Here is a 20,696-nt window from a genome sequence, read left to right on the forward strand (position 1 = left end):
GTGTATATTTTCACCTGTCATAACTAACAATCTGTCAAACTCTACAGCTACTCCTGCTGCCAAAGTGATTTTGGTGAGAGATCCTGATACACTTCTCATACTCCAAACCTGCCAGAGACAAAGCTGGGGCATCTTAATTCTCTATCCCTGATTCTTCATCCTGGCTATTTGCAGTTTGATTCACTTTCCGTTCTGCTGTGTACAATCGCACTGGGACACTCCAAAGACTTGCCATGATTACAAACTAAAGTAGTGCACCTAAAACCTGTCTTAAGTCGAAATTCTCTGTATTCTCAACATATTTAGCACTGGTTGCCTTTTCTCTGTATGACTCATAGCAATTACCAAAATTCCTCTATCTGGTGTCGTCCAGAAAGAGGATGGATCCCCTGTCGAGGCTGGTTATTGGATTTCTGTAAAGCTGCTTTGTGTGTGTGTGTTGTTAAAAGCGTTAGACAAATCAAAATTAGTTAAACTGTGTGCGAGTGTGTCATAAACAGAAACAATTTCACATTTCCCTGTACCAAGCAATGAACAGAAAACGAAAACTCCTTTTTAACGGATGTTTAACAGCAGAAACAGACAACAGCTGCAACAACTTTCCTTTTTTTCCCCTCAGTACAGGGAAATGTAATGAAGTAGCCTTGTAAGTACTAGGGATGCATCAATATACATTTTTTTCAGACAGAATACGAGTAAAGCAGATTTAGTACTTATTGATACAATACAGAAATGAGTAATCTACATAGGATTAACCAATCAGAGATGCCATAGAATATTACATTTAGCTCTGTTGAGGTTTACTTGGGTAAAATAATGTCCATGAAAGGTATACACATGCTTGTTAGTACACAAAGGCTACTGCTATTAGGCTCGTCCATGATAAGTGAGTCGATTTTTGAATGAAGTTAGCTAGCTACATTAGTCACCTGGGAAGTTTTGTTGCACTTCAGAAAGCTGCTTCTGTATAGCTTTACATAAAATGTGGTTTTGTTTCCATTGCAATTGAATCCTGTGTTATCTATGACCAATAATATCTAATCGTCATGAACAACATACCAGGTAAAAGCTGTTATTTTCACTCACCTAGTGTTATCTGTAGATATCTTTTCTCACCTAGACAGCATTCCATATTTGTTGCTGCAGCGTGCTGCTAGCAATGAATCCCTTGTGCCGAGATTAATGTTTAAGAGTTCCTCGTCTTTATATTTTTGCAGTGCACAGTTTGCAGTCTGCTTTGCTTTGAATGGCATCGTTAATTGTGAACTACATCCAGATCGCTATTGTGCCGTCTGTTCATTAGTGTGATGATGTAAACTAGGACTACATCATAGTAGCATGTGGTATTAGTGCACAAACACACACACACACACACATTATATATATATATATATATATATATATATAAATAAAACACACAATGCACATACCAACATACCAAACCAAACCGAAGTATTTCAATATGATGTTTTGCGGCTGCCTTGATGTGTAAATATTGTTCCTTGCCCCCCATTCTTGTGTCAAAGTGAGGTGGAGACAGTGACATTTGAGCAGAGTCAAGGTCGCTGAGTGGGGAAGTCTGTGGGCAGTGGTGACATTTAGTCTGGAACCCCTGTGTGAGCGCAGAGTCTCAAATGAGCCGAAGCGTAGAGCTTACAGTCACACGGTCAGAGCTGAGAGCGCGCATGCAAATATCCAACAAAAATGCCATACAAATAGGTTGATTTGCATTCCTACTCCATGTGTGCAAACACATTTGCATGGAAGTAAAAGAATAACACCCGGGTTGTTTCTGAACACAACTGCAGAGACAAAAGCACATCTCCACACACCCATACAATATATAATCATCAAACACACAAATGCAATGCACATCACACAATACAGATCCTTTAGAACTACAAAATAGTGGTAGATGAAAAATAAAAATAAGAGCAATAATAATTCTGCTATAATCCTGTTTTTCCAGCAAGCGTGGCTACACAATGATACGTGAAGCAAAATAGGCTGGAGAGGAACCAAGCTATGCAGCAACATTAGTATTCTCCTCACTGGCCTGTGCCCCAGCGGCCAAGCTACTGCCTCCCTATCCAACACCGCCACATACGCTTCTTATTAAAACACATCCGCCTGTCCTGGACCATGCTCTCTCATTAATATTTATCCCTCTTATTACAAAGCTCATGCATTTTTTGATTAATCTAAAGGTTCTTCTCCTAGAACGTCTCGGGGCACGCAGATACGCTGTGCATGCTGATGCTCATGCGTGTTGTGTTTTCTGTGTAGGCTGTTATTTAAACATGCTACCCAATGTCACTTGCCCTAAAGCCACACTTATTCATCATTGCATTGAAACGACATGTGCAGCATACTGAGAGAAGTAGAACGCTCTGAGATTTTCAGATTATTGCATGATAAAAAGTCTACAATAACATTTTTTGAAAGCAAATTTTTTAACACCTGCCTAAAGTGTATCTAAAACAAGATGGAAAGAAAATCACAAGTGGTTAAAGCATTATGTGGGAATGCAGCCAGTGACAGTACAGTTCACTTAGCTGCACTTGTATTCGCCTCTGTTCTCTAACAGCGTCCAGATTATAGCGTGGAGGAGCCAAAGGCTTGACTGAGGACAGCACAGGCTGAATTAATTGCTGCAGAAGGCTGTTTCAGCAGAGAGGACAGAGTCTAGTATGCCGTCTGTCTGAAAACAGCATTTGTTTAACAGGCTGTTTGTTAATGAAGGCCAACACAGAGGTAGAGAGGTAAAATAGGAGTAGAAAATGAGAGATTAGAAAAAGGATATTTTCATGTGAAAGAGTCTGCCCTCCAAATGATAGACAGGTCGTATTTTATGTCAGCTCATGCAAGGAAAAACCCATCCACTGCCAACTAATTTGGCCAAGATGATTCATTCTGTGGTGCTAAATGTTTGCCTTGGGGAAGCAGTCAGTCTGCCATCCGTTCTGATTTGCTCTCCCCATCTGCCTGTCGCTCCTTATTTCTCTTCTCCATCTCCTCTTCACCTCAGAGTCTCTCTTCCACCCTGCCCTTCTCTCTCTCTCTCTCTCTCGCTCTCTCTCGTCTCACACAAACCCACTACGATAGTACCCATCTCACCGAGGAGATGTAACCGACTGTATTAGCATGCTCAGGCACGGGGGCGGTGAGCCATTACCTAGCAACAGAGCGACCTGCGATTGGCTGCCTTCCTAAGACAGAAAAGTAGGTTCGGTCTGGGGTTTAGAGAGCGAGGGAGACGAGGGGCTATTTTCTGCCCATGTCATCTCAGCTCGTCACATCGGAACGACGTTCTGCAGTACTCTTCCCCCATGGCCTAGCCACTGACTGAAAGGGCAGCAGACCGGAACAATCCGCTGCTGCGGCGGCACCTGCAGCGGACAGACACAACAGAACGCAGCTGGCATAAAGAGACGAGGTTACCTCACAGCTTCTACTCTGTCAGATGATATTTAGGAAAAACTAACTAGAAACAAATTGCCTTCTTCTAGTGTTTCTGTTGCAGATATAGAGCTCGGTCTTCTGTCAGTGCCAGGCTATGTAAGGACACACAAAATGGTGCTCAAATAGCAGGTCAGAAGGTTGACAGTAGAAGTAATATCCCCATGGCAACCTCCAGCAATTCTAAAGATAGTGTGACCTATACTCAGTGTGTTGCATCTTTCTAGGCTTAGTGGTCTAGCACAGAGGAAAGTGAAATGTATTTATATCTCTCTGTCCTCTTCCTGCTGCATTAGGGTCACGTTGGTAGCCACAACATCCATCAGGCTGGATTCCTACATACAACTATTGTACAATAGAGAACATTGTGCACATTGAGTCCACTGTGAAGGAGTCTTAGAGTGTTTTCCCACAACGTAATCAAAAAGAAACAGACCAGACAGAAACCAACAGTACTTGCAGACCTAGTTAATTTTCCACTAACTGGAACAATAAAGTGCAAATACTTGCCCTTATAAAGTCCAGTTTAAATGAAACATTGCTCTTTTGATTGATCAAAGGTTTGGTTAGATATTTTAAAGAAATATATGTTTTGTTTTAATATAACTAAAAACTAACAGTATGAACACACCAAAATCCAGGAATATATATATATATATATATATATATATATATATATATATATATATATATATATATATATATATACTGTGTGTGTGTGTGTGTGTGTGTGTATATATATATATATATATATATATATATATATATATATATATATATATATAAATATATAAAGTGATATTTGTTTGCTCATGTCACATCATTTTTCACTACATACAGACCCAAAAAAACAAACTGTTTTTTGTGTAGTAATCCTTATTAGCTAAAATGTTTTCAGATAGGGAAACATGGTACAGGGTTCCCCCAAAAGGACACCCGAAGAATCATTATGGGTTCTAGAATTGATCTTTCTTCTAAAAGCACAGAAAGCTCAATGTTTACTTTTATATTTAAGGGTCCTTAGCTATGAGGTTCCATGTGGAGCGCCACCTGACATGGAAACCCAATAATGTTGTTGTGTACACAGAACCCTTAAGGGTTCCACTGAAGAAACAGAGAAGAGGTACTATGTAGGACACCATTAGAGGGTTTTCTTTTCAGACAGCATTCCACATGTAACCTCTCAGCTAAAAAACCGTAAATAACAATAAACTTTGAGCTTTTTATGCTTTAAAAGAAAGGTCAATTCAAGAACTCATTATGGTTCTGTGTCTGAAAAACTTAGGGTTCTAGATTAAGAATTTCTTTACGAGTATGTATGTATGTGTGTGTGTGTATATGATTTTGCATGTTGTGTGATACAGCAGGGATGCTAGACCTACCTACAAGACCCTTCAATTCCTGTTGATATCAGTGTTGAGCAGCTGGCAAAAATTTTGGAATCTGGACCATTCAAAAAAAAAAAATTACAGTTCCATTGTTTGTTTGTTTTTTTAACGGTAAATGTTGGTGTGCATCATGCAAACCTGTTCTTACTTGGTAGGCATCAGAATGACCATATTTCCCGACCAGACTATATGTCCTGAAAGACCTTTGAAGGCCCTACACCATTTAATCATTCTCCGAGACTGACAGCAGCATGGTGTATGGTGAAAAGTGGCATATGATTCATGTAAAGGTGCTGTACGTTAAATAGAGGGGAAAACCAGGCCTGTAATTGAAAATGGGGAGTGTACTTCATAAATATGCGCTGCACCCTAATATAAATCTGGCTGTGTGAAGGAAATACTGCTGAGGCCTGAGAGATGCAGGCAGCCTGCAGAGACGGACTGAAGAGCTAGGTAAGCTGAAGCTTCATTAATCACAGTGAAGGAAGAGGGAGTTTGGGCAGCATAGACACCCTCTACAGTGCGGCATCTGTGCCAGGACTGATGGCAGCCATTTGCTACCAGGCACGCCGTACATTAGACTAGCCATCTGGCCAAGTCAGTTTGGTAATGGCTTGTAAAAGTAAAGCAAGGCAGTGTAAGTGTGTCAACCTGACTAGCATACAGATCTGAATAAACCGAAAATGTCATTAGCACCGCTATGCTGTAAGGACGTCGCGAGGTGCGGATGCAAGATTACAGCTTAATAATGAATTAGGACAATAGATGAAAAAGCAGAGTCATCTCCCATATAAGGTAACAAGCTATTCTGAAACACACAATGAGATAATTATGTCAGCAAAAAGCCAAATCTAATAGACTGGATGCACTACCACACTCTGACCAGCAGGAGTCCTCCTGACAGTAGCTCACAAACGGTCTGAATGAGCAAATCATAAACATAAAGAAGCTGGCACCACTCAGAGACATGGATCAGGCCTCAAAGCTCTACTGTGAGCCCTGTGTGCGAGCAACACACATTGTATTAGACATGGTGCAATACGGGAACCTCAAAAACATTTAGTCATTGATTCTAACCAAGAAATCTAGGGCATGTTTTCAGGAAGGAAAAAAAGAATTATCGAGTGATGCGTACCACATGGTCCAAAGCGTAGCACAATCTTTAAAAAAGCCACTGTGGAATTTGGCAGTCCTAATCACCAGGCTTAATCCCAGGATAGTGGCTCCTTCCTGTGCTCCTGGACCATCTCAGACTCCTGGACTGGCTCTGGTTCTATTTACCAGAAACATGCATGGGTGAGACTGATAAAACTCATAGGTTTGGCCGCGGAACAGAAAGAGTGGGAGAGACGAAGCGGAGCTGAATGCTTACAAGCCCAGAGGAACAGCGCAGCATGACACAACGTCTGATGAGATACGGATAACCTTACAAACATTTCACATTACACTACGTTTAAATATAATCTAAAAACATATCCATGTATATGTAAAGTCAGTGTTATTTTGCGTAGCGTGCAATGACTTCTGAACAAGCACAGTTTTAAAGTCAAGAGTAAGTCAAGAGGCTATCACAGTCGACTAAAAGTAGCATCACAGTACCACCAAAATAGGCAGTTAGGACCATCCACCATACTGCCAAGCAGCTCATGTATAAAACCATCCCATAATAACAACTGTGTTTGATATTTCAGGTTTGTCAGATGTTTGCAAAGCACAGAAAGAAGAGCGAATATGTTGCCAAGTTTCAGCAAAATTTCCAACAGTAATTTGGAACATTTTAGAAACCACACAAAAGACCCAAAACTAAACCAAAAAATTCAGGCACTGGCAAAGGGAGTGTTAGCCCCTGTGCCAACAGGCACCCACCCTCCAGGGAACAGAGAACAATGGTGCAATCCAAGGAAAGGAGAGCACATATATTTTTGGGGCACACATCAGTTTCCCTTTTGTTTCTTGGCACAGGGCAGTGGTGACTAAGTGGTTAAGGCTCTGGTTTACTGATCAGTAGGCCAGGGGGGGTTCAAGCCCAAGCACCGCCAACCTGCCACTGTTGGGCCCTTGAGTAAGGCCTTATCCCCTTTTACTCCAGGGGCACTGTAGCATGGCTGTGCCCTGACCCCAATTTCCTAACAAGCTGGGACTGGAGGAGGAATGTAAACTGATTTACAGATATTATCCACTTTTAAAAAAAATTATCCATCTCCCAATCTGTGTATCTTACAGATGACTCTGTATATCCTAGACACACTGTATGCACTCATTTTGCCTTTTATTAGATGCAATGTCCAATTATTTGTTTAAAAAAAAACTTAGTGGCCACAGAAAATTTTGAAACTAGCTTTAAAGTGTCTTCTCCTCCTCCGCTTAAAATGTTCATCATGGGCACAATCATAGGGCAGTGTGATTCATGCCCCAATAGGCCTCTATTAGCACTTGTAGTTCCCACTTGGTGCAATAACTCTATGCATCTAAATTGGGCAATAAGCAGAATACCCTACGATAGCGCAACATCTACAAAGTTTAGCAAATAAAATGAACATCGATTATAACAGCCAATGTAACAATAGCAACATTAAAAAAATGCTGTTCGGGGCTCTAGAGTGGCTCCACAAAAAGCCTTCAACTCTAGAGATCCTGATGCTGCCACAGCCATCCATGGCTGAGAGACCAAGAGAATAAAACCGTCTGTGCTCAGTGAGTGAGTTAGTGGTGAACTCTCTCTCTCTCTTATCAAAGTGACACTAGCCAATAATGGCCGTCTGTGAGCACATGTATGATTGCACCTTCAGCCGAATGACATGACATGAGCAGCAGTTGACTGGCATCATATTCCTCCCAAGAAGCACATAATAGCCTTCATGCTCCCTGGCTGTAACCGTCATGTGATCGGCCATGGTGATATTATAGAGAAAATATGGGAAAAATCCTAAAAAAACATATTTAATACAAGTTGTTCATTATAATTGTACAACATATGCAGTTCATGAGGACTTTGTGAAGCTCTCCTTGGCTTGCCCCTACTGCTTTATATCCGAAAAAGGATAAAAATGTCAAAAGTTCAAAATGTCTTTTAGCAAGTACGGGTATTGTCCTTTTTAGCTGCTGATGTACATTGCTCTGGACTACCTTATTGTTTAAGTTTCTGCTGACACCATACATCAAAAAGAAAAAGCTAACAAACTGCTTGCCATCATCCTAAGCTGCTATAATCAGATGTCACATGCTCACTTCTCCATGTTCCCTTGGACCACGGGGCAGCGGATGAATAAATTAACCTGTCATTCAAGAGGATTCAAAGGACAGAATAGAAATCTTTTGAGTACTGAGTGAGTGGGAGAGAGCAACAGCGAGACCCTGCATCCAATCAGCATCACTCCGTGCTTCCGTCTCCATGGTAACTGGCTCATCTATCTCCCCTCTTTTTTTTCCCCTCTGAACGGTCCAGGTTGGTGTGCAATAGTTCATGACAGGCGCTGCAGCTGTGAGCTGCTCTCGCCTTCCTTCAGAGGACGAGCAGCAGGAGGAGAGGGAGAAATTGCCATGTCTGCTGATTAGTAATCAGATCACAGAGTCACCCTGAATCCTGGGGGCTGAAGCTGAATTATACATTGCTAGTGCCAATCAAGCAATGCACGCCCTCATTGGCATTCTATTTAAAGTACAATCCCGTCCCCTGAACACTCTCACGGCTTAGTGAATGATGACATCTAACTACAAGCCACACTCGGTGCCAGATTGCCATGACATTTACAGGAAATGTCAGAAAAGGCACAGCTAATTATTATTACTCTACACACACTTAAACAGCTCACTTCAATATTACATACAAAATGGCAGGACAGTAAGAAGTTACGTGAATTCGAGGGGCTGGCGGAAACCGTGTTCTGATTCCCTACTGGCGTATGACATTCGGAGCGGGAATCAACAGAGACCTCCTGATAAATTACAATGAATCCATTTACACCTGGCCATTTCATGCATCTTGTATCCTGATGAGATTTTAACCGTTTGCATTTACAATTTTATTCAAATGTGTCTCTGGTCCAACAGACTGAAATCCGATAACTGTATTTCACGTTAATATGCAAATGGAACAGAACTCTAACTTCCAGTGTTGTTCTATGCTTTGTAGGTAAGATGGTTGCATAAAAAAATGACCGATTTTGTCTCGGTTTCAATCTTGCTAACATTTTTTTTAAGTGCTAACACTGGCATTTGCTTGTGTGTTACCTATAGGGATGGGTTTTGGTGGTTAAATATGAATTAAAGAGACAGGTGCATTTAGATCGGGTAAAGCGTCTCACAGAGCCACTCCTGAAATGAACGACTGGATCCAGTTTTAATCCAGTTTGATTTAAATCCAGTTTGCTTAGGGCTCAATGTTTAAAGTGATTTAGTTTAGTGGCTGTGATTTTTACCTGTTTTAATTTGCAAATAATAGGAGCCATTATTGCAATTTGGTTATAAAAAACAAGCGAATCTTGCTTATATTAGAGATAATACTAATAAGCTATGTAGTAGTCATATAGTATTTGGGTGGAGGATGTGCATGTTTAATTGTTTCCTTATCCAATAAATGTCATTTGTACACAAAGATTTTTCTACCATGGGAAATATTCTAGAAGTATTTTTCCTATATAACTTAAGAATTAGGTTCCATGTGAAGTTTCTGGCATTTTAAGGTAATGAGGCAAAAGTAGACAAAATAATTTTTCCCATACTCATGAGCAATATAATGGGATAAACACATATCAGATCTATTGTACTCAAGTCAAGAGATCAGAAGTCACAAAAGGTATAGGCAGTAAAATTGGGTTTATTCTGTCCACCCCTTCAATGGCGAGAGTCACAGATTAGTGTGACACAGTTCTGAGCTTCTCAGTGAGGAGCGAGCAAACAGCCTCCGCCATCTCACACGCTGACCTGCTTTTTACATCAGAGACCACAGCATGCGCTCCAGTACACTCACATGCCCTTAAAATGAGGGCAATCAAATACTAGTGAATAGTAATGGAAAAAATAGCATTTCTTTTCCAAATCAAAACCCTTTGCTGAAGACTATTTTGCAAAGAGTATTGTTTCTATGACCAGCTTGATGTATCCAGCAATATATAAAAAAAAATATATATATATATAAGGAAATTCTCAGAGTTTGAATGTCTGAAGTTAAGTTGGATGTGAGAGAGGAAGTCTGGCACATCTGTTGACAGCTGAGACACATCTAACACTTCTTAATGAACCACCATCGCAGCACCCATTCACGCAACAGATGGGCCTGGGGGTTGGAGGGGCATTTACACTCAGCCCAGGTGACAGAGGAGGGAAGGTGATTACGTCTGAACCTCATGATAGAACCATGCTGAGTGGTAACATCTCCTTCCATGCAATCATCTCTGCACCTCAACCGCTCTGCACCGGCGGTGATAATGTGTATACGCAGTCAACAAGACGAGGATGATGAAATGAAACGAGAGGCGCATAAAATAGCGAGGAAGTAGCGACAGAACTTACATGGCTGCTCAGCAGTTCTGCATGAAAGCCATGTTTGATTAAATATTAATGCTATCCCCTGAACGTAGCTGTTTGTTTTGCATTCTTGCAATGTCGGCAAAAAGAGAGACTATCCCACACGCTTTAGCTTTTATAGACTTTAACACAAATCTCACCAGGCATGAGAAAAGAAGCAATTAATGGTTTAAGACAATAGCGTTTCAAATTCGGCGTCTTTTCTTTTACGCCTAGCAAATATCTGTGCTTTATGAAATGCTGGTTTGATTTCAAAGGCCTGGAAGAAGATTTAATCAGACTGCAAAGGTGAAAAACAATTTGCGGCAACAGCTACAGATGTGCATAAATCACCTGCAGTTCCCATCATGCTACAGGAAACATCAATAATGTCTTTGAGCTCACAAAAGCTTTTCCAGCAAATGAGTGTTGGCATTACAGGGGCATAAACAGCTCATTGATTCAAGGAAAGGTCAGTCATATTGGCTTACATGATGAGAATTAATCTGTATTCGTTGACTAGACTGCAGCAAACACCCCCAGGAAGCCATTCAGAAGGAAGCAAAGGAATGGCCATGTTTAAATGTTAAATGTACTGGGTTGGATTGAGGGTTGTGTGTTTTCAGAGAGGCACTTGGAGCTATTCAGAAGGTGTAGCCGATTCCTCAGATGGGTTACCGAAATTACATTTCAAAGGCCTGACACGTAGTCCCAACCACTGGAAAGCAAATAAGGCTCAATCACCATGAGAACAAACAGCTGCTATCATTCATTTTAACTAAGCCCTGTACTAACAACATTTTTCTCTTAGTCAAAGAGATTTCAAAGAGTTTTCGTTTCATAAGAGTTTCAAAAATGTTAACACTGATGGTTGTAAGCTTATTTGGGCAAAGTGTTAAGGCTACGGTGTTCCAAACACAAACAGCTTTTCAGTGGTTCCCTGTAGCACAGTGCAAGCTCATACTTTCAAATGCACGGCTGATCGATAGAACAGAAAGACAAAAGGGAGGCGGGGAAATGAGGAGGGAGAAAAGCAGAGGACGAGACTCCTTTTTAGGCAAGGCAAAGCTAAAACAAAACACAAAAGATTAATCACAGCTTAGTCATTCAAACACTGAGCAACAAGAAAGTGATAAACAATACTGTGCTTAGTGAGAGATATACAGCAAGACAAACACAGTGGGTTGGAGGCCAGCTTGTGGAATGAAGGCGGTTCAGTGTGTTGGGGGGTGAAGGGGGGGGGGGGGTTAAGGGACAAGGCCCCCATGAGAAAATTGATGAGGGGACATTCTGCCGGCTGAACTCCCTGCACTGTGAAGGCTTCAGAAATTTGAGTCCACTCCTGCGCCTGTGGTAGCTGAGCTTCAGTCTAAAATGGCTGCCAGAGAGCCGTGTAAACAACCCAGAGGAATGAAAGGGGCTACATTTCTCCAGCCTGCCTGCCAAGAACTGCATAGCCTTAGGTCTTTCAGTTAACCCTTTCCCTCCTCACAGCTTTGGAGCCTAACATAAGCACTGTGTGGACTAATCCTACACGGGGTGCTAAATTCTGCTAAAGGCTATTCTTTTTAATGTAAAAAAAAAAAAAAAAAAAAAAGTCATTAATGCAGTTCTAATGCAGGACATTATTCATGAATCAGTGTGAGCAGTTCAGATCCTGACTGAGAGCATTATTTGATACAAAGCTTTGTCTGTGCTCAGACAGGTATTTTTTCTGTTTTCGGTTCAATAGCTTGGACCAGTCAAGCGAAACCAGCCTTGAACAATCTAGCTAGGAGGCTTTTCAAAGCAGACAGAGTCACCATGGTGTTTCCATGTGCTCGAAAACAACTCCCCCTTTACTGAGCCCCCCCCCAAAAGACACAACCCCCAACCGACTCGGGCGGGAAAATACAGGAAGCTCTAACAGGCTGGTGTTCAAGGGGGAAGTGGTCTTGAAATGCAAATTGGAATGCCAGAAGAAATTGAAGTCCTTCACATGTAATGAAAAACATCGGACTGGAACACAGCCAAAATCCCCACCCCGCCTCCTCAGTTTTAACAACCCGATGTCATTAGCCACTGCACAAGCTGACATTGCGTTATATAACACGCTTTGCCCTTTAAAAACATTGAAGTGTAGAGTTTAGAACTAACCATATATTTTGTACATAATTCCCTGCACGTAGAACGAAATAAATGTGGCTATACAATAAGACAACACAATGCAATCGCTCTCCACATAATGCTATAAATTTAGATTTGCAGCAAACTGAAGGGATCATACCATCCATCTTATCTGTACCCAAAGGGAAGCTAAAAACAAGAGGAAAAAAAAGGCAGGAGGTGGGGGTAAGACAGTAAATCAATTCGTCTCTGCAGCTTTAATATCTGCAGAAGGAGGCAGGAAGCGCACGCCTGCAGCAGCTGGCAGCTTATTTGCTGGGATGGAATGGAATATCTGAGATTGCATACATTATCTGCCAAGGGGGCCCTAGGCTACGAAAGATAGTGCTGACATCACCGTCTATAAATGGCTGTGCTCAGAGGCACACTGAATGAAAACAAAATGGGAATAACCCTTTCCAGACAAACGCGTACGCGTACAAAACAGCGTGTATGCACCGAGAGAAGAGTAAATGATAGAGGAAAACATTTCTTTGGCGCATAGAAACTATACAGCAATTTTGTTATTCTGAAATACAAATACATCTCAATGTGCCTTAGAAAGAAATTTGACTTTAAGCACTGAATGAGAAAGGTGTACTTGCTTCTGTATTATTCTACTATATACATACATACATACATACTATTATATATATATACACATATATATATATATATATACACATATACATATATATATATATATACATATATATATATGTATATATATACATATATATATATACATATATATATATACATATATATACATTATATATATATATATATATATATATATATATATATATATATATATACATACACACACACACACACACACACATATACATACATGTATACATATATAAACAAATTAAATATATTAAATTGGTGACAGCAAAACGTAAAGTAAGTATAAAGGAGGAAAAGAATTTTTGGTCCGGGACATGAAGAGTTAACCATGAACTGCGGTCTCCCCATTGTGTCTGCACATTCCTGAATAAATGATGTTGTGAACAAGGCTGGTAACCACGGGCAACCGTGCACGATGGCACTGCGGAGTAACCTTTGGAGTGGCTGTATTTTTATCCCCTGGAAACTTCTCCCTCGTAGGATAGAAGGAAGGAGAGAAGGAAAGAGGAGAGAGAAAGAGCGAGAGAGAAAACAATGAGGGGGGGCAGATTGTTGGGGGAAGGGAGGGGGCTTCCCTGGGCTGTGAAAGGGGAACAGACTGCAGTGATTTCACAATGCACCCAGAAACCTAACAAGCCAAAAACAGACAGACTAGAGCTGGGTGAGAAAGAACAGGATTAGAAAAGTCATATATTCCAACCTCTAACCGACTGGCTTTGCGATTACACAAACTATTTGGGGAGAATTTAAAGATAAGCCACGTGTATTCTGCGTGCCGTCAACACAAATAGCATGCAGCTTAATGAAAGAAGAGGACAGAGATGTTTACTGTTTCTCTGTGCTGTCTTCCAAGCAATCTTCCAGGTCTTCTGATGGTCATTTCCAATGGCAGTAACACGCACTGACAAGAACAGACATTGGGTCAGTGTGAAAAACCCTTAATGTGTCAAAAAGTGTTGCACAGATAATGCTACTTACATGCTAATGCCTGGAAATTCCAAATCAACCTATATTAGAATGCAAACGGTGCACAAGCACCAAGTTCCATGCAGTCATGCAGACTGCAAACACTGAGCAAGCACCATTTCAGGGGTGGAGTATCTTGGAGATGTTTGTGCTTCTCTTTACTATGCATATTGCAAGCACAGGATATTGAAACCCAGGATACCGTTGCTACAGTCACTGGCATCCTTATCAGCATACAAACAATAGAAGGCAGTGTATCTTGACCGAGTCACCACACCTTAGTTCCAACTAACAGAGCAGGTGGTGCCCCGTCTCTGCAATGCACCACTCCAGAAGACATCTCCGACTGTACTTCCTATAAGCACAGCGCTAAAAGGCTCATCAGGCTGGGACTGGAGCGTTACAGTGTAAAATGGGGGGAAAAAATGTTTTTGATGATCAATGAATTTGTCCAAGTTCATAACCATTTTCAAAAGAGTCCGCTGAAAAATACTGAAATATGGATAAACGCATGCAACCAGGACACATGCAATATACTGCACTATGCACATAAGATATTTAGTTAATCAAATTTGCATGCTATTCAGAAAAAAAAAACATTTCAGACCTTTTCTATTTTTTCCTCAGTTACCTAACATTATGAGTCACCATTAATTTATGCTCAATTCATAACACAAAGCTGTGCTTAGGTCACAGATGAATAGATTACAGTTTATTCAGCACTTTGATTGAGAGGAAAACTGTCAACCTGGACAATATGCAACATTTACCACTAATCAATATTGAGTCATTTTTTGTTCTTGTCTATTAATCCATCATACAATTTTATGATGTATAATTTTGTAACGCTTCATGTGCTTTCTGATTTATAAGTAACCAGTACTGCATAGCAGGCTTTGGTAAAAGCAACGACTATATATATATACATATATATTTCATATAAAAGGTAAGTGTAGCTTTAGTAGGGCTCAAGCTAGAAGACTGTAGGTAAGATATCTGGGCATATATACTACTTTCTGACCTTAAAGCCCTTTGTGATTGTGTCTGGAGGCCTGCTCATGCCTAATTGCCATGAAGGAATTGTGCTATCAACCATTTGTCTGAGGCACTGGAAGGAAAAAAAGAGCATTAGCTTGAGTCATGGCAACAGCCACGCACCAACTGGTTTCCCTCCTATCGGCAGCCAATGCAAGATTACAACTGACGGCTCACGTGACCGCCAGCTGAATTCTAAATGAGGAATGTTTCCCTGGGGGCATCTCAGGCATGTGCAAGCACTTTCCTTCACTGTCTTTCCCAAACATACACGAAAAGTAATTTTCAGCATAGGCTAGAATATAAATGACAGGTAGAACAGATTAGCCTACAACTGTTACAGGGAGGACATGTATGCATAAAACATTATTGATGTGATCGACATCTGATAATACTCAAACTTGCTGCAGAAACACGGACAGGAAAAACATGCACACTAATACGAGAGCGCCACTGCAACAGAAAAAGATTTGATGGCTCTTACTGAGAACGCGAGTCGTCCTAAACGCAGGATGGTAAAGCAGGTCACTTCTGAACACTGAAACTGTTAACACTATGATGCAAAAAAAAAAATCAAATAATCAAACAAAACAGCACAGACCTAGTTTTGTCATAGCTCTGCTGATTTCATGAAAAGTACATTTTTAGGTCAAGGTGACTGACAATGTAAAATGTGTCAAATTACATTCTGTTCATTGCAGTTGAGTTAGTAATTGCCCGTCCTATTAGAAAGAACCATTGCAGGATTTTTTTTTTCAACGCTTCTGAGGTCAAAAAGTTAATAAAACAGTCTGTCTAGAGCAATCACGTGCAATACAAGTTTATAAAAAGCTCAAACAGTATAAAAAATTAATTAAATATTAGTGGGTTTTTTTCCTGCATTGAATATTAGCCACATTACATACACAAGGGTATTTTTTCTGCAGACCTTGAAGCTTTACCCGAGAGCAGTTAGACACTTACTTGCAACTCGATTCTCAATTGTAAGATATGATTTAGATGTAAATACACCTGTATAAACCTTGCATGTGGAAACACAGTCAGCCCGAACAAACCGACACTTGACAAATATATTAATATCAATGAATTTATTACAATTTACTCAGCTCCAAGGCACGTTACAAGTCTTCTGTTACTACAGAAATGTATAAACAAACAGAGCATTTAAGTTCATGTACAGTATTTTTGCTCTACTCATAAGAAGCATCCGTGCACCTTTAAAGCAAAAGGGGAGGAGAATGAAAAACACGTAGGAAACTATATTTGTACTTTCAGAACACGAGATGAAAGTGAGAATGTTTTTTGGTGTTTTTTTGTTTTTTTTTTGTAAAGTACGTCAAAAATATAAACAGACCAAAAGACAAAAAAAATGCCCACTAACGGTCTATAAACCGAGTCATGCCTCGCGCCTTCCTGTTTACGTTGGTAACTAGGACAAAACACCTCCGGTAACAATCCGGATTTATATAGGGGTGGGGGGAGGGGGGTATCACCTTAAAAGAAGTGCATGAGCCCAAATAAAAACGTGAGCGCAAAGTGCTTCCCCACCGTACCGTTAACACTGCCACCAAAATACATCGCGACCAAACATGTCCAAACAGCCTCCTCCTTCAAATTAGCCATGACATCACACTGCCCACTGTACCTTTGTTTCAAAACACTGAAATATATGACGGAAAAGGGGGGTCTCTGTACATAGGACTACTTTGTCAGTTATTCACAACATGTATATAATATACTCGACTCGATTTACGTTTCTGATTCGGGAAGCATAATCATTTTTAGGGGTCCCTTTCTTTTTTCACTTTAACGTCCCCTGCCAAAATGGTCGCGATCTCGCCTTGCATGAAAGCCCAAGGCACATTCGAACCTACCAGGGGGCATTTCTCTCCGCTGGGGCAATACACTTCGCCGGTTGCCCCCTGTGCTTTGATGCTCTCGCGTGAACATGGGAAGCAAAACTTATGGTTGGGAACGGAGGGACACTGCACGAAGTGTGTGTCTTCTAAGCGTTCATGACAAATGGTGCAACACAGCGGTCCGTTGTTGGCCATGGGCGAATCAGGAATGTTTTGTGGGTGCGCTTGCTCCATGTTTTGATGGGACGCGGACTGAGAGGGTGTCCCGGCCATGTTTAACTCTCCGTTACGGGAAGCCAAGCGCCTCTGTCCCGACACAGAAGCGGGCGATACCGGACTGCTGCTGTTGTGTCTGGTGGACGTGGTGGAGTGCACGGAGTTGCTGTCTTTAGGGGAGTGCGCGTTGCCCAGCGTGTCTGCCACAGACATGAGCGCGGCCATGGGGGACTGTCCGTTCTGCGGAGCCGATTCGGGCGGCGTGGCTCGGCTCGAGTGCACGGGCCCAAGGGGCGGAGGGCCACCGTGCGAGGCCACGAACGAGCCTGAGGCCATAGTAAGCTTCAGCGCCTCGCTTTGGCTGGCTATCCATTGCTGCCTCTGCTGCTCATCGCTGAGCTTGAGCGCTCCCTCGGCCGAGTCGGGTTCAGGCGACGCTTTGCGCTTGCGCATGCCCGGTCTGAGCGCACTGGCGGACGGCATGGCGCGCGGCATATTCACGAGCGCTGAAGGCAACAGCGGGCAGCTGGCGTCGATGTAGGGTTGCGGCAGCATCTCTGCTCCAAGTCCTTCCTTAAAGAACCGCACAGTCTCCGGCAGCAAATCGCCCAGGAGTCGCCAGTCGCCGGAACCGTGCTTCTTCTCATATTCCAGATATTTAAACCCAGAAGAGAGCCCCCTGCCATAGTCTTTCATGCAGTCTTGATACATTTGTTTGGCCACCCCGGACGCACTGGAAAACACGTTACCAGATCCGCTTGGATATTCAACAAATATTTTCAGCTCGTAGTCCATACCTGGCTTAGACACAGCGTCGAAAGCAAACACTCTGCCCGAAAGTGAATGGTCTTTCTTGAACCTTATGTCAAAGGGCGTACAGTTCGAAAGTGTAATCAAAGTCTCCCTTACGATCTTAGGCTTGCTCGCCCAGTCCTCAGCTCTGTTCCGCAAACTCTCGCCAAGTTCGGCCAAAGCCTCCGCGTTGCGCTGCTTCTCTTTCAGATCGCGGTCTTGGTCCGTACTGGACACGGAACCGGGTCTTTTACCTTGCTCCGACATCGCCTGCGACGCCATGGACAAAGCTGTGCTCATGCTGGCTGTTGGAGGGGCTCTGCCAGCCATGCTGTGCTGCGCAATGCCCGCTGCTGATGGAGGGCCGTTCAGCATGGTCTGCGGGAGTAGATTCGGTGGTACGTTCATTTGCCCGGGCACCGTGACCAGGCCGTGGCTTCGGCGAGAGTTAGGGCTCTGGCGGTTAAGCTCGGGAGGCCCGTCATCTGATTTCGGAAATCCGTTCGGTCCTCCGAGCCCGTTCGGGAGGCGACCGGTGTGAGCGCCGATGGCGGCGTAATCGAAGCGCGATCTCTCCGTGCTCAGAGAGTAACGCTCGAGCCCTTGTTGCTGCTGCTTAGACGAGGCGTCCACATGGTTCAGCTGCACCGTCTCCTTGGCCGCCATGGCCGCCTGTGCTTTCACCGTGGGCGGCGGCGCTGGTCCCGGGGATCTCCCCTCTTGGAAGCCATGAGCCCGCTTAAGGTGCCGCGCGGTCTCGATTACAAACTCGATCCGATCCGCGCCTTCGTAGTTCACGCACCCTCTGCACACAGGCTCGGTAAAATCCCAAATCATAGCCCACGGCATGCGGGGCAAATCGCAGAGATAACACGACTGCCTCCTCGACGAGGAGACTTGTGCAGAAGACATGTTGAATGCCTCCCTCTCGGATCCGCGATACGGTCGTTTTCGGTCTTTATAACGAAACGAGTAAATATTTTCTCAGGCAGTCTCTAAATCGGAGCTTTGCTCTGCAGAAGGACGCGATTTTGGGACCGTGACTCCAGGCGCGCTTCACATTCTGCCTCGCGTGCGGAGTTGGAATTTTGATTGTGCCTCCACGTCCGCGCGCTCCACTCGGAATGCCACCTGGCTGGGCCGGTGACGTCAGCACCACGTTCCGCAGTTCTTCTCCGTTCCGAATCGACACATGCCACTTGTTGCTGTCCGAGCGCGCATGCTCCAACCACTCCCTACACATCTTCTGAATGGACCCAGCAACACACGACACATTGACCAATTTTTCGCTTAGAAAACAAGACCAGTTTGTGGGGTCTCAACCCCCCCAGCATACAGACATCAACTCGAGGTGTCTGCCTTTTAATTAGGTAATATTCAGTTTTCAGATTTAAGAAGGAGATAAAAAAGTGCTTACATCAGCAAATACCATAGCTCTTTTTCCCCAGTACAGTGGATGTAATTTCGACACACAGTCTCTACACACCCCCACACTCCGTTCTCTTGACAGCTAGGTATTGTTCTCTGTATACCTCTAAGCCAGTATGGTCATTTCCATATATTTGTAATCACTAAATGAATGAATAAATCTATCTATCTATCTATCTATCTATCTATCTATCTATCTATCTATCTATCTATCTATCTATCTATCTATCTATCTATCTATCTATCTAATTACTGTTCAGTGCTTAGTAAAGTATTCCATTTCTTTTTATATGTACAGCTGGACTGTACATCGATGTGCATCAGATAGTCACTACAAATGTAAATAAAGTCATGTCAAGGCTTAGGCAGTAAAGCTGCATCAAATCTAGCAGCTACAGCAGAGGACATCACTAAAATGTGTCATGAAAAGAAATTTTGCTGAACATTAATTGCACGTTGTCCATTTTGGGTGAAGAAATGAAAACATTTAAAAGTTTTCCACCAAAGAAAGAAAGAAAACTGTGGAAGAATTATTATTTTTAGAAAAGAAATTGATATTGTGGCAGAAAGTGTAATCGTGTAATACCCAGGCAAACACTTTCACTGCAGTAACCCGCAGCGACTGATTCTGTGTGCATACGGTGCAGGATATTTTGCTTTCCTTCTCTCTCTCTCCCTGAGAGATTCTCTACTATCCCTGCAGTGCTCTCATGCATACAGATCACACTGTGCCTCACCGCGCCTCTCTCTCTCTCTCTCTCTCTCTCTCACACACACACACACACAGACACACACACAGACACACACACAGACACACACATACACAGCGGAAAGTTTTCAGTGTTCTGCTTTCCCCAGGCCTGTCGTAGGGGTTAACTCTTAGCTTCCGCTAAGCAGCTGGATTCTTGCCAGACTGAGGGATTCTGGGAAAGGCAAGCCTTGCCAAGTACAAACTGCCAACATTAAGCAGGCCTGACAGGCCCCTCTCCTCCTCCAAGCCTGGCAGTGGTTCAAAGTGCTCTTTCATTTGAGACGCTGGCAGGCAGCCAAATGCATGCAGATTTACTTTACCTATTCTCAGATGGAGCTGATAGAGGCAGCCTGCCGTTGCCATGGGGACTAGAGGCTGCTGGAACAGCTCTGCGAGTTACTGCCTCCCTTGGGCTCCTTATATGTGCGTATCTAGTACAGACTGCTCAGTAAGCTGCATATGTATGACTTTCCCTTACACCGCTTTCTCTTTTTTTTATGTGCGTTGGAAAGAATTTAA

The 20,696-nt window shown here is 42.7% G+C and overlaps 2 protein-coding genes across 10 annotated transcripts in view; both read right to left on the reverse strand.

Moving 5' to 3' along the window:
* The window catches only part of kiaa0586 (KIAA0586 ortholog), an 86,616-nt gene that overhangs the window by 54,153 nt on the left and 11,767 nt on the right, over positions 1-20,696 (reverse strand). The window lies entirely within an intron of this gene.
* On the reverse strand, positions 16,205-19,322 carry irf2bpl (interferon regulatory factor 2 binding protein-like). Its single transcript, XM_058399013.1, has one exon. The coding sequence runs from the start codon at positions 18,908-18,910 to the stop codon at positions 16,913-16,915; it is 1,998 nt and encodes a 665-aa protein (XP_058254996.1). The 5' UTR covers positions 18,911-19,322; the 3' UTR covers positions 16,205-16,912.

This window comes from Hemibagrus wyckioides, linkage group LG09 (genome assembly GCF_019097595.1).
Source record: "Hemibagrus wyckioides isolate EC202008001 linkage group LG09, SWU_Hwy_1.0, whole genome shotgun sequence".
NCBI lineage: Eukaryota > Metazoa > Chordata > Actinopteri > Siluriformes > Bagridae > Hemibagrus > Hemibagrus wyckioides.